This window comes from Ceratocystis lukuohia, assembly GCF_044167205.1.
Source record: "Ceratocystis lukuohia strain C4212 chromosome Unknown Supercontig7_pilon, whole genome shotgun sequence".
NCBI lineage: Eukaryota > Fungi > Ascomycota > Sordariomycetes > Microascales > Ceratocystidaceae > Ceratocystis > Ceratocystis lukuohia.
The window spans coordinates 1,176,269-1,190,862 of NW_027263526.1; the positions used below are offsets into that span (position 1 = coordinate 1,176,269).

Here is a 14,594-nt window from a genome sequence, read left to right on the forward strand (position 1 = left end):
GAAAATGGTGAGGTAATTTGATGAAGCCGTGCGCTTGTTTTTAATCCTCTTTATTGTTATGTGAAGTTGCAGCGGAGGAGTGGGAAGTTGCAGAGGCAGAGGGGTAGGTAGGGAAGGCATCGGTTCAGGGAGGGACTGAGGCTGCTTTGCTTATGTTGTCGCGGATTTCGTTCTTTTATTTTTCGCTATTGCCGCTCTCGCTCGCTTGTAGTTCGATTCTGAGGCTCAGCCGACTTGGGGTGGACGTTGCGATGTCGTGTGACTACTTGCAGAGCCGCTAATATGCATGGATCCCTGAGGCTTTGTGGGGCCTTACAGCCTCTCCCCTCACCAGTCTCCAGATAGATTCTATGAACTGATGTGGACTTGTTTGCTAGTATGGGTGACCTGATTCTGCTCCAAAAATCTAGAACCAGCATTGGCCAACTATATATTGTTCTATGCAGTTGGTTTTGCGCAATAGAAATCCTATCAAAGTCAACACATACGCAGGAAAATAGCCGGAGCTTACTTGCCCTATAAAAGAAAGGGGAAAGAGCCTTCGGGGCCAAAAGGCCAAAAGTCCACAGTCACGGAAAGGGCGATCATACCCCAGAAAAATTCGGATTCGGCAGTCTTGGTAAGAATATGGAGATGAATTCTAATGTAACTTCTGATTTCGGTGCTTTCTTTCACCTGGGGGGTGGAGAAAACTAGTGGGTCCATTGGGGCTTTCCTGGCGAGACTTGGCGAAGACTAGTAGGATAGTAGTTGCCTGTTTTGGTGCTCGAGTCGAGTCCTTCCTACCTCACGACTCACTACACGCCCCATTCCCAGATCCTCAACCAAGAGTAGACCCATCATCGTTACTGGAGAAGCTATTATCGTAGAAAGCGCCCTTTGCTTGTTCATATAGCAGCCCGTGTCATTGTGAGGCCAAAGTGTAGCCACTGTGATGGATCATGACAAACTGTATTTTGGAATCTGGGGAGAATTTGATGGCTGGCCATGTCGTCAACAACTTGTGACGCAGGAGAAAATTCAAGTATAAGTATCTCATCATGGCTATCGTTTGTCCACTTCTCATTGCCTTTCATCTCCATCCCCCTCACTTCCAGTTACTTTGAAGCCTACTCTTAGGATTCTTTGCTTTTTATATCTTCTTTTCCAATTCCCCTCCTCTAGTGCCACCCCCCCTTCTTCTCCTCCCCCTCCTCTGTTCTTCCTTTCATTCCTTCCTCCCATACTAAAATTAACGCCCTCAACATGGCTGGTCGAAATTCGCTTGCAAGAGGTGCCTCTATTGCTGCACTTGCAGCCTTCCCTGTCTTTTTACTTGTTCTCATGTTCTTTTGTATTTTCAAGGACGAAAATGATGACACAAGGTGCCTGAATATGGCTGTTTCCAACAGCACTCTTGAAAATAGCTGCCTTGCTAGCTTCCGCCCTAAATTTCACATTATGCCTTCCAAGGGCTGGCTCAACGACCCCTGTGGCCCGGTCTATGACTCTCACAAGGAGACTTACCATGTCGCTTTCCAGTGGGTACCTGAGGCCATCGAGTGGAACTATGATGTTCGCTGGGGTGCTGCTACCTCCAAGGACATGATCAACTGGGAGGTCTACGACGAGCCCAGCATTAAGCCTGAGGCATCCTACGACCGCCTCGGTGTTTACACTGGTGCTGTCCTTGACATGAACATCAATGGTGTCTCTAACGGCACGCTTACTGCTGCCTACACCGCTGTTGACACCCAGCCTATTTCTTGGAGATGGAAATACAACCGGGGCGCCGAGTCCCTAGCTCTTGCCTTCTCTGAAGACTCTGGTGTGACCTGGCAACGCTATGACGGAAACATCATCCTTGAGTCTGGTCCTGAAGATGTCGACCTTGTTAGCTGGCGCGATCCCTATATCTCCAAGTGGGAGGGCGTCGAGAAGCTGCTTCACGATGGCGAGACTGGAAAGTATCTTTACGGCATCATCTCTGGTGGTGTTCGCGGCGTTACTCCCACTACCTGGTTGTACGAAATTGACTCCGATGCTCTGCAGAACTGGCGCTATGTTGGCCCTCTGGTTGACCTGAGCATGAAGTTCAACCCCGATCCCAAGTGGACTGGCAGCTTTGGCTCTAACTGGGAAGTTTGCAACTTTGTTGACCTGACTACTGCTGACAAGGCTCTGCGTCGCGATTTCCTCATCTGTGGTATCGAGGGTAAGGTCGACGACATTAGCAACCTCGAAGAGCAGGGAATCCTGCGCACGGACAAGGCCCAGACCTGGTTGCGTGGCGGTTTGTCTAAGGAGGGCGACTCCGTTCGCATGGCTTATGAGAACGGTGGTCAGCTGGACTATGGCATGGTTTACGCTACCAACTCTTTCTTCGACCCCATTAGTCAAAACAACGTCTTTTGGGGCTGGGTTTTCGAGGAGGATCTTCCCGAACGTTACCTGCTCACTCAGTTCTTCGCTGGTATTGTGACTGTTCCTCGCACTATTGAGTTCTGGACTCTTGACAACGTCATTGGCTCGCTGGCTTCCCCTCTGTCCGAGATTGGCTCTATCGAAGTCACTCCTGGCTCTGACGGCTCTTCTTCCAGAGTCTCTGGTCTGGCTGGCAACCCCGAGTCTCGCCTAGTTGGCCTTCGCCGTAAACACATCCCCGTCCATAACAACAAGCGGTGGACTGGTCTTGGAACCAAGACTAATCTGCCCAGCCGCTTCGAGGGGTTGGAACTGCAGGTTTCCGCTCGCGTTGCCCCTTCTAGCAAGGACCTTGGCATTCGCCTGCACCACGCCAATGGTAAGCATACCTGCATTTAAATATTTTCCATGAAATAGTCTACTAACATGAATCTCTGCAGGCGAGTACACCACCATCTTCTTCTCTGCCGCCAATGAACAGATCACCGTCAACCGCAGGGACTCCACCCACTGGCCTGATGTCCGCACTGTTGATGAGATTGCTCCCCACACTCTCTTCCAGTATGCCGACAAGTCCTGGGAGACCCTGGAACTGCGCATCATCTTCGACCGTTCCTCCATTGAGCTGTTTGCCAACGAGAGAACGGCCCTGACCACCAGAGTGTACCCCATTTCTGGTGCCATTAATGCTATTGAGCTTCTCCACGAAAATGGCGATGACAGCAGCGTCTTCCTGTCTGCTGACGTCTGGTCTCTTGAGGCTCAAATCACCCATGTGTCCTCTTGAGCAAACAAAGGTGTTTTGATTTGCTATGATGGTTTGAAGTTAGAATACCCTTTTTTCTTAGTGTTTTCTTAGTGTTCTTGGTGCTGGTGTTCTTGGTGTTCTTGGTTTTAGTTTTTTTATTTCCCTTTTTCTCTTCTCACTTGTAATTTTTTACATCATCTTTTTCTATCTTTGTTTTTGCTTTATAGATATTGAGTGGGTGCAATTCATATCTCTTCATTTCTTCCAATCTTCAAATGTTGACCTTGATCTTGTTATGCTATAGAACGTTTTTACCACTTGATGCCTCGTTAGACCATGAGCCCTTTACTAGTAACAACTTTGACATTCTGTGCTGTGTATACGTCAAGGAATCGAATCGCTTGAATGAATTAACATGTTGGCCAAGTCGCAAAGTACCTAGCAGCTCGATAAACCGCTGTATTTCGTCGTGGCCTGTCTGCCCTACCCCTCTCCTTCCCCAATGGCCTTTCGGACTAGTTTTCACGCGGCCGCCGTAGACCAAAAAGACTAGGTAGCTAATCCTAGAAGCCAACAAGGATGGATGCCCTGGGGCTACTCTTGATGGAGAGCCCCTTCTGATGCCGGATCTGGGGGCGGATGAGAATGGGGGAAACTAGTGGGTCCAGGTAGGTTTCCTTAGTGAGACTTGGCAAGTAGTAAGATAGTAGTTGCCTGTTTTGGTGAGCTCGAGTCCAGGACTTCTTACATCACGCCTCACTACACGCCCCATTCCTAGTTCCTCGACCAAGACAAGCCCATCACCGTTCCTAGAGGAGCTGCTGGCTAAGGTTAATAGTGTATCATTTTTGAATTTCTTTTATTACTTTTTTTTTTTTTAGCTGCCCATGTTGGTTTGGGACTAGGATGTAGTAGTCACTGACGGATCATGACAAACTGAATTCTGGAATCTGGGGAGCATTTGATCGCCAGCCATGTGGTTAACAGTTTGTGACGTAGACTAAACCTCGAGTATAAGTATCTCATGATCGCCGCCGTCTGTTTGTCTTTCGTTTGCCTTTCCTCTCCATCCCTCAATCTCCAAGTTACCCTTGAGGCTCTTCTTCACTTCTCTTCTTCCCCTTTCTACTTTGCTTATAATTCTATTTTCTGGACCCTCCATTTAATACAACCCCCTCTCCTTTCTACCCTTCTCTTCTTCCTCTTCTCCTTCTTCTCCTTACCTCTCTTCTTTCCTAATCGACATATATTCATGATGGTTGCCCAGACGTCAATTGCGAGGGCTCTCTCTCTTGCTGCAATTGCGGCTATCCCCGTCTCCTCATTTGCCGTTCAGCCTTCGCGTGCGTCTCAGGGTTACGACGATGAAAAGTGCCTGAAGATGGCTGTTTCTAACAGCACCCTCAGCAATGACTGCCTCAAGTTCCGCCCAAAGTTGCACGTTATGCCTTCCAAGGGCTGGCTCAACGACCCCTGTGGCCCGGTCTATGACTCTCACAAGCAGACCTACCATGTTGGTTTCCAGTGGGTGCCTGGAGCCATTGAGTGGAACTATGATGTTAGCTGGGGTGCTGCCACCTCCAAGGACATGATCAACTGGGAGGTCTACAACACGCCTAGCCTTAAGCCTGAGGCATCCTACGACCACCTCGGTGTTTTCACTGGTGCTGCCCTTGACATGAACATCAATGGTGTCTCTAACGGCACGCTTACTGCTGCCTACACCGCTGTTGACATCCAGCCTATTTCTTGGAGATTGAACTACAACCGGGGCGCCGAGTCCCTAGCTCTTGCCTTCTCTGAAGACTCTGGTGTGACCTGGCAACGCTATGACGGAAACATCATCATTGAGTCTGGCCCTGAGGATGTCGACCTTCTCAGCTGGCGTGATCCCTACATCTCCAAGTGGGAGAATGTCGAGAAGCTGCTCCATAACGGCGAGACAGGCAAGTATCTTTACGGCATCATCTCTGGTGGTGTTCGCGGCACTACCCCCACTACCTGGCTGTACGAAATCGATGCCAATGCTCTGCAGAACTGGCGCTATGTTGGCCCTCTGGTTGACCTGAGCATGAAGTTCAACCCCGACCCTAAGTGGACTGGTAGCTTTGGCTCTAACTGGGAAGTTTGCAACTTTGTTGACCTGACCACTGCTGACAAGGCTCTGCGTCGCGATTTCCTCATCTGTGGTATCGAGGGCAAGGTCGACAGCACTGACAATCTCGAAGAACAGGGTGTTCTGCGCACTGACAAAGCTCAGACCTGGCTGCGTGGCGGTCTTTCCAAGAAGGGTGACTCCGTTCGCATGGCCTATGAGAACGGTGGTCAGCTGGACTATGGCATGGTTTACGCTACCAACTCTTTCTTCGACCCTATTAGTCAGAGCCACATCTTCTGGGGCTGGGTTTTCGAGGAGGATCTTCCCGAACGTTACCTGCTCACCCAGTTCTTCGCTGGTATCTTGACTATTCCTCGCACCATTGAGTTCTGGACTGTTGACAATGTTATTGGCTCGCTGGCTTCCCCTCTGTCCGAGATTGGCTCCATCGAAGTCACTCCTGGCTCTGACGGCTCTTCTTCCAGAGTCTCTGGTCTGGCTGGCAACCCCGAGCCTCGCCTAGTTGGCCTTCGCCGTAAACACGTTCCCGTCCTGAAAAACAAGCTGGGATCTGCTCCTAGAACCAAGACTACTCTGTGCAGCCGCTACGAGGCTATGGAACTGCAGGTTTCCGCTCGCGTTGCCCCTTCTAGCAAGGACCTTGGCATTCGCCTGCACCACGCCAATGGTAAGCGGTGCTCCCCACCATACACGCATCTAAATAGTTTCTATGAAATAGTCTACTAACATGAATCTCTGCAGGCGAGTACACCACCATCTTCTTCTCTGCCGGCGATGAGCAGATCACCATCGACCGCAAGAACTCTACTCACTGGCCCGATGTCCGCACTGTTGATGAGATTGCTCCCCATACTCTCTTCCAGCATGCCGACAAGTCCTGGGAGACCCTGGAACTGCGTGTCTTCTTCGACCGTTCCTCCATCGAGGTGTTTGCGAACAACAGAACGGCCCTGACCACCAGAGTGTACCCCATTTCCGGCGCCGTTGATGCTGTTGAGCTTCTTCACGAGCGTGGCGACGACAGCAGCGCCTTCCTGTCTGCCGACATCTGGTCTCTTGATGCCACAGTTACCCATGTGGATTCTTGAGGAAAGAAATGTACTTTACCCTGTTACGATGATCTGAAGTTGTAATACCCCCTTTCCTTTCTTTGTTTTCGCTGTTTTTTTTTGGTGCCATCTATCTCCATTCTTACTGTCTTTAATTTAAAACAACTGTATATTTACACATGAATACAAACCAAATCCATAACCTTATTTGCGCATTGGCCAACGATGTGACTTCAACTAAATAAACCTCCAGCGAAGTAAGCAGCAGCCAGGAAGCAAAGGCCCCCTAGGCACGTTCCCACCACCAGCATCGTCGTCCTTATTCTTGGGATGGCATGAAAGACTTAAAAAGTACGAAGCAGCTACAAAGGGCGGAATCGCCGGTTTGAAATGCAAGAGCTCTAGTCACTTGATGATCGTACAAGCTGACGTAGATGTATGTATGTATGTATTTTTTAGCGTCTATCTACTGGTTTTCCACAGTCATGTTCTGGATGGAAGGGGAGTAAAAAGAAACTATCGTGAGCCGGGGTATGTATGTATGTACTATTTAGCGTCTACCTACCAGTTTTCCCGGTAATACGACGGCATGTTCTGGACGGAAGGGGAGACGTGAGCCGGGGTTGGCCGCCAATAGCTGACGTAGAGCTGCATACAGACGTCATTGCCTTCTAGGAGTTGGAACAAAAAAAGAAGTCCCTGAGGTTCGAAAGTTATCTAGTTGGACTAGAGCACTGGGAATTGAGCCCAATGCGGGGGTCGAACCCGCAACCTTGAGATTAAGAGTCTCACGCTCTACCGATTGAGCTAACCGGGCGGGATCTGAGGACCGATATAGTGAGCCGGAATTGGCTATTATGAGCCGCCGTTCAGCCGATTTTTGCCAACGCCGCGTCGTTTGATTTTGGTGATTTCATTGGACCTTAAGAATTCAAATTCAAACTTAGTAGACACCACATTCACTGCTGTTTGATCTTGGTGATTCCCGTAGTTGTTCAAGTTCAACTCCAAAGCTGGAGTGTCATAGAATGAATCTAGAACCCGACATTCGTCCGATCGGAGCACAGAAGCGGAGAAGAAACCAAATACTTGGAAATGAAAAAGAAAAAAAAAGGCAGGAAGAATACCACTTCCTCCTCATAGACATTGCTTGCGGCTCTGCTTTCCGTGCCTAGAAAGAATAGAACTAGAGGCTTTGATTAGTATCATGACTTGTTCAAACGCAAACGCCCATGCGGATGCCATCGAAAACAGTCAAAGGAGCGAGACGCTGGTAGATGCGCAAGGATCTTCTTAGCAAGAAGAAGAACAAGGCCGGGGGGTGGGAGCGGACGAGACCTACGGCGACCGCGTCGCTAAACCGAGAACGGGACTAACGTTCTTCCGCTAGGGCTAACCTAACACCTGTTAGTCTCTTAGACTAGATTATTTTATATGTAGGGCGCCACAAGCTAAAAGCACTTGGAGGGAAGTCGAGGGCAATATCTGGTTAAAAAGTCTCCTAGCTGCAAAGCCGGGCCCTTAAAAGTCAGGAATTCCCTGAAGTCGACACTCGCCTGCAACTGCTGGCTGCCTGGAAGCGGTGTCGAATGACAACATCAGATAAGCCGCTCCTGTCTAGCGCACATCGTCGTACTATTGTGGAAGCCTAGTAGATATATTTTGAATAATACGAACAAATAAACAAGGAAAAAAAAAGTAAACAAGCTTGCCGTCCAGGCCGTCTGGAAATTTATGGGTTAGCAGCGGTACGAAAAGCACACAATACCAGCCCAGCACTTCTTGGGGGCGGACGAGATCCGGCGCTTTCAATATGCTATAGCCGTACTTGATATACAGGTGAGATATCGGGACTTCCGAGCAAGCCTGCTAGCAGGACAAGAGGCAAAAAGAGAACAAAGGTGACATACAACACTGGGGATTCTCATGTGGTCACCCACCATAATACTAGTCCAGCGCTTTGTAGGTTAACTCGGGGAGAGCGGACGGGATCCCGTGCTTTCTACAAGCTATGGTCGTATGTTGGCGAAACCACTAGATATCCCAACTTATAATGCACCCTCTAACAGCGCATGGGAGCAAAAAGTGTGCTACATACAACACCGAGGATTCGCATGTGGTCACCCACCATACTACTAGTTCAGCGCTCTGAGGGTTGACTAAGGGGGAGCGGACGGGACCCCGTACTTTCCACAGGCTATGGCCGTATGTTAATGTGTGTGTGTGTATGTGTGTGTATTTATTCTCTTCCTAATCTACTTCTGACCGGATTTTCGAGCCCGGACTGACCCCGTTTCGACCTTCGGGGCCCCGCTTTTTCTGTCTCCATTTTTGGGTGGGTCGGGTGCTTTGTCCTCCGCCGGGGTCTACCATTCAGTATCCGTGTGCCGGGGTGGAGCATCGGAGTTTGGAGTGCTCGCAACCACTTCCCATCCTCTTACCTTACCAATTTACCTGGATGTTCGGGGTCATTCCTTGTTTGTCTGTCCCCCAGTGCTTCGGCGGGCCGTGGGTGGTGCGCGTGAGGTGGCCAGAACGGCAGTTCTGGTGACCGTGACGACTAGATGACGACGACTGGACAACAATATGACGGTTCAATTTCTATACCCGGAGGGCCTCTCTCTTGATCAGGACTTGCATCAGAGCCTTCCTGCCTCTGATTGACCTGAGGTCGTATGTTAATTTTGTGCTGCCCAAAATAGACATTTTGAAGCATCTTTTATGATTAGCACGGTGTATCGCAGAGAATAGCAGAGCAATCGAAGTCATCATGAAGGAAGTGGTAGATTGGACCACGTACAGCGGGCTGGAAATCTATCAGGGGGAATCAACACTCCTGCATATTAAGGGCAGAAGGAGGGTTGCGAGAAATCCATCCCCGACCGTGGAAGGCCTAGGCCCGTATGAACCAGCTTCAGCAACGTTATCAATGAGATGGCTAGGTCTGCGCCTAGACTCTAAACTTCTCTTCGACAAGCACATAGAAAAGGCCATAGCGAGCATTAACCAAGTGCCTAACGGCTTAGGATACTTAGCCATCTGCTACAAAGGGACAGATACCAAAAGCATGCCCACTGCGATCCGCGTATGTCTCCTGAGCAAGACACTCTTTGCAGCGAGTACCCGGTCCAGCCTGGCGACAGTGAAAGAGGTAGCGGGCAAGCTGAGCGTCCCGCTTAGGAATTGTTCCCGCCCACCTCTCCATGGCCTGTACAATGCCAAGAGAGTGTATACACCACGTAGGAAGTATCCCCACATCCAAGCTACTTCTTGAAGACGAGGAAAGGAGGGAAGCTATACAATGGTGTACACTTGATGGCAAACACATTTTAAAAAAGCCATAGCTCAACCTAGCGGTGGAAAGGCTATGTAAGCTCCTGCCAGCGCGGATAGACAAACGCGCCAGGCTGAGGCCAGTCTTGGATGGAGCTAGCATGCCGCCCCAAACATAGCTTAGCAAGGAGAAGGAAATAAAAAGGCATCAAGCGGAGATACAGAATACCCTGCCAGAGACACTCATTGCGTACTTCGACGGATCGAATGATGTGAATGACAACGCGGGCGTAGACTGAGCCATCATTGAGGATGGAGCTACCTAGAAAATATGTCACATAGCGCTGGGAGAATGGGTGGAAGTGGCAGAGGCAGAGGCAGGGGCAATTGGTACTCTCGAGGCAGCTAAGCGAGTAAGAGCCCGTAATAGAACCGGGGAAATCTAGGCAATAGAGGAATCGTGGACCGACTCTGTAACCAGCCCATCAGAGACAGCACGTCACAGGATACAGTGGGTGATACCGCCTACTCGAAGCCGGTTGTGCCCATCAAACCCCCTTTCCGCATCTCCCGATACAATGGCCTATCAGGACAGAGCCGGGCCACATTTTTGCGGCCAGGGCTAGCAACAGAGACTTCAACAAATATCACAAGCGATGGGAGCACAGCCATCTACTTAGATGTAGAGCGAAGCAAGTTTTGTGCTTCATCTGCAGAATGAGGAACTGCAGTACTTGATGAAAATCCAATGGAAGATATCGAGAGAGATGCCAAAGGTCCTGGGGTAGACCGAAAGAAAGATGAGGAGTTGGCAAAGCGCATACTTGACCCTTGCCTGAGCGGGCCCTCTCGTGTAATGAGCCAACAGGATACTATCTGGGAGGCGTATCAAGTATTGGAGAATATTTGCGCCCCAGATGTCGTCGATGCCGAGGAGAAGAACAGTCATTGAAACCCTTTTTCGGAAACGAAGGCAATAACGGGCATTGATATGACACAACTAGACGCAGTCAATGCAAGGCCGAACCTTTTGATTGAATCGCTGCATCGGAAGATACCGAAGAGAAGACTCGCCGAGGAGTTCGATATGAAAGAGGATCAACCACCAGAGTGGATGGAGAATATGACGCGACCCAGACGACTATGATAGCGTTATCAGAACCTTCTATGACACTTAGCCAAGCCATCTCAAATCCAATGGAAGGCCAATGGTGGAGGCAAGCTATTAAGAGTGAATTGGAAACTCTTAAGTTTGGTACTTGGCGATTTGTTCCTAAGCCGGAAGGGTGCGATCCGATTGACACTCGATTTGTTTTTCCCAAGTATGACCACAATAGAAAGCATGAGAAGTTCAAAGCCAGATGGGCGGTGAGAGGGTTTCAGCAAGAATATAGTGTGGATTTCTTTAAAAGGTTTGCGCCGACTTTTGGCAGCGCTACACTGAGGTTGTTCTTGGCAGCAGTATGCCAATGACACAGAATTTCATCAGATGAATGCGTGCAATGCATTCGCGCAGTCCAAGATCAGGGAGGAAGTCTTCATCAAACTACCACCGAATGTCGAGTGTCCTGATGGAATGGTTGCAAAATTGGATCGCTGTCTATATGGGTCGAAGAAAGCGGCATACCAATGGAATGAGGACTGCATTGTGTACCTCAAGTCTGTGGGATTTAAGAACATGGTCACAGAATCATGTCTGTTATTCCATACAAAACGGAAAATATTGGTCTTGCTATACGTTGACGAGCGTTAGACGACAAGTCGATCAAGTGGTTCAAGGGCCTATTCTGGAAGAGGTTCGTGGTCAAGGACTTGGGTGAAACTACTCAAATCATTAGGATGTAGGTCTCACGAGATAGGCTCAAGAGAAGACTGGATCAACCAGAGACAATACATTCAAAGGATGGTTGACGATGCAGGATTCGATGAGTGCAGAAAGTCCCCGATCCGCACACCGGTGGGAGAGTGGGAGGGTGAGAATATCCTAGATTCAATTATCAGTCAATACTGGGGAAAATAATGTACTCAGCCATAATTACTAGACCGGACAAAGCATTTACAGTGTCAAGCCTCGCACAGGTGTCTGCGGGACCTACATCCAGGCACTTTGGTGGAGTAAAGGGATGCGCGACACTGCAGAATTTTCCATTTGCTTCGAAGCGCGCCGAGCGGGGATAGATATCGTTAGATATAGAAACGCCGACTATGCGAGTGCGAATGATCGAAGGTCAGTCAGTGGAATAGTATTCCTTAGATTAGGATGGCAGATAAGCCGGGGCTCGAAGAAGCAAGTGGCAATCGCAACATCGACGACAGAGGCCGAGTATATCGGTTTAACACCATGTGCAAAGCAAGGGATACATCTCAGACGGATACTAAACAAAACTCTGGAGACATTCGAGACAGAGAGTAAGGAGAGTCAAGCATTGCGTTAGAGAAGCGACACCCTGGTTCTAGGGGACAACCAAGCGGTACGAAGTCTTTAGGAGTGAAGAAAGCCACCAAACACATTTATATACAACATCATGCAGTCAAGCAGTGGATTGAGGAAGGTCGCATTAAGACCAGATATATTCCAGAAGCTAACATGGCTGCAGATAGTTTTACAAAGCCACTTGGTCCCCAAAAGATGCACGAATTTAGGACAATGGTCAGAGTACGAGACCCACGAGCATCATGGCCCCGAGAACCCACTTCTCCGGAACTCCGGGACAGTGGGGGGATGTTGAGAGAACCTCCGCGATCGTCCTGGATAAGCTTCGGGTGAACTGATAAGAGCCTGACTTATCAGAGAAAAAGAGTGGGGTGCATATAAATGTAGTTAAAATAACTTCGTATCTTGAAAGAATTAAGGACCAACTTAACAGTATTGAGTTTGTGATCACGTGATGATGTCATCGTTGCACAAACTAAGGGGGTCCTTCACTGTCTGCTTACCAGTATCCCCTACACTATAGCTCTCTTCAACATCATCCTGCTGCCCCTAGTTTCTGCCTTCATCTTGTCAAATGGCTTCCAGACAGCACCTGAGTCGGCCTTCTATGGCTGTAGGCAGCGGAATGGTCAAACAGCGCCAGCTGGTAAGTTTACGCCGAGTCACTATCAGCAAAAGAGCAAATAATTGACCTTGGTCGCTTTTCACACAGGCAACACTGCAGAGTCAACTTGCGCAACTCTCCGCAAATCTCGCCGATACTGAGAATCTACTTCGCATGACCAGTGTTCAGGCGGAAGCTATGAGAGGCCTGGGAGCATGGCATAGTGGGCTGTAAGACCTCACGAGCGTTACGATGACATAATATTCGTGGTAATACTGACTAACCACATGCGACGATGTAGATTCATGGCAGCAAGCAAAGTACTCGGCGAAGAGTCGGTCCAGCAACAGCCACCAGCGAGAAAATAGCTTTAGGCAACAACGACATGATGATTGATGAGATAGATAATCTAATAATATTAAACAGAGGTTTATACTACAAATCGCCACACCCATGGAGTGGGTAATGGAAATGCGGAAATAGCCGTAAGTACTAATATTATGAGACTGTAGCTTGAAGACTTTTCTTCTCTACTGCGGCTTTTTCCCTTATGCGAACTTTCCTCTTTCGTAATCGCTCTCTTTTCTTGATTGCTCTTGCGGACTTTGCCTCGGTGATCGTATCACCCTCAATGTCATTTCGTTTCCTTCTCTCGTGGAGAGGAAATCGCTTTATACGCTTGCATGCCATGCATGATATTTCAAGAAGACTTTCTCTCCGGTTAACTTGTGAAATACAGTTCCCAGTCGCTGGTTGTAAAGATGCGTTGCAATCTCGACACAAGCTCCGTTTAATGTCTGTGGATAACCGAATCTGCATACGTTGCGCTACATTGCGCAGCGTGCTATTCATTCGCCGCGATAAGTTGTCTAATGCGTGGAGTGTAGCATCTTTCGTAACTTTATTGCCCTCATCAGGAGCAAGCATAGTTTCCGGTTTGTTATCATGGTTGTAGATGCTACTTTGAGTTCGTAGCTTCTGAGTTATCATAACTTGCGCGGCTTGGTAAAGATAGTTCATGCGCTGGTAAGCATGGCGATTCGGTACAGACTGCTTTGGGGCTTGCCCACTACCTTGCTTCCCCTTTGGCTTTCCTTGAGGCCTGCCCTTGGTTTGTTGGTTATGGTGTTTTGGTATTTGGATTTCTGTTTGACTGGGTCTGGTCTGTTGAGTTGGCGTGTTATGGCGGTTGGTTATAGGCCCGCCAGGCCGTACAGGCGGTTCTGTATCCATAGCAATTTTGAAAGTTTGATATTAGAAGATGTCGATCCAAGAGAGTTGAGCAGCCATGTAAAAGATTTGTTGTTGAATGCCCATTAACCCCAGTCACCAAACCCTAGAGAAGTTTCTTGGTAAATGCTCTCAACCTACACTAACTTGCCACCTGTCAACCTTGCGCCTCACCCACAATCACCCAATTCACCCCCACGCCACAACCTAGCTCCACCCAGCTATCAAGTTAGGCAAGGAAAGGCAGCCTTACTTCAGTAGCAGTCTACTGTACCTGCCCAGTACTGTACTAACTAACCCCTTGTAAAGTTAATGTTAAGCTATACGGAAAAAAATAAAGAATTTTTTTTAATATAGTTCAAGTTGCCTCTAATCTCAGCCTCACAATAGTTCCATTGTGGGATCAGTTCAGCTGGTGCATACGGCTTTGTTGCTCAATACCAGCAACAGAGCATCAACACCAGCGGCAAAGGAGTATCAGAATTCATTGCTCCATCTTCAAGTAGCAATAGTAACAGCCTACACAGCTTGTTATCCCCTCGAGGCCAGACAGAATCTGCAGGGAGGCCCTGGCTTCTTTTCTCCATCTTCTCCCTCAAGTTCCCCCGCCTTTGCATCTATCTCTGCCTCTTCTACTGCTGTCGCCATCACTACAATACGGTATAATATCACTGTTAAGCCTGAGGGAAGGCCCGCCCACTATACACTAACTCCCTCTTTCCCTAACCTGCTTG

General features: G+C 48.8%; 2 protein-coding genes across 2 annotated transcripts; both read left to right on the forward strand.

The window, feature by feature from the left end:
• Positions 1-1,245: 1,245 nt before the first annotated feature.
• Positions 1,246-3,190, forward strand: HOO65_070232 (Acid beta-fructofuranosidase AIV-18; the record flags this gene model as incomplete). Its single annotated transcript, XM_071004960.1, has 2 exons — positions 1,246-2,782; positions 2,844-3,190. 2 exons carry the CDS (start codon positions 1,246-1,248, stop codon positions 3,188-3,190), a joined length of 1,884 nt encoding a protein of 627 aa, XP_070856950.1.
• A 1,216-nt stretch (positions 3,191-4,406) lies between these two features.
• HOO65_070233 (Extracellular exo-inulinase inuE) lies at positions 4,407-6,358 on the forward strand (the record flags this gene model as incomplete). Its single annotated transcript, XM_071004958.1, has 2 exons — positions 4,407-5,937; positions 6,012-6,358. The coding sequence occupies 2 exons, from the start codon at positions 4,407-4,409 to the stop codon at positions 6,356-6,358; spliced, it is 1,878 nt and encodes a 625-aa protein (XP_070856951.1).
• Between the last annotated feature and the right edge of the window lie 8,236 nt (positions 6,359-14,594).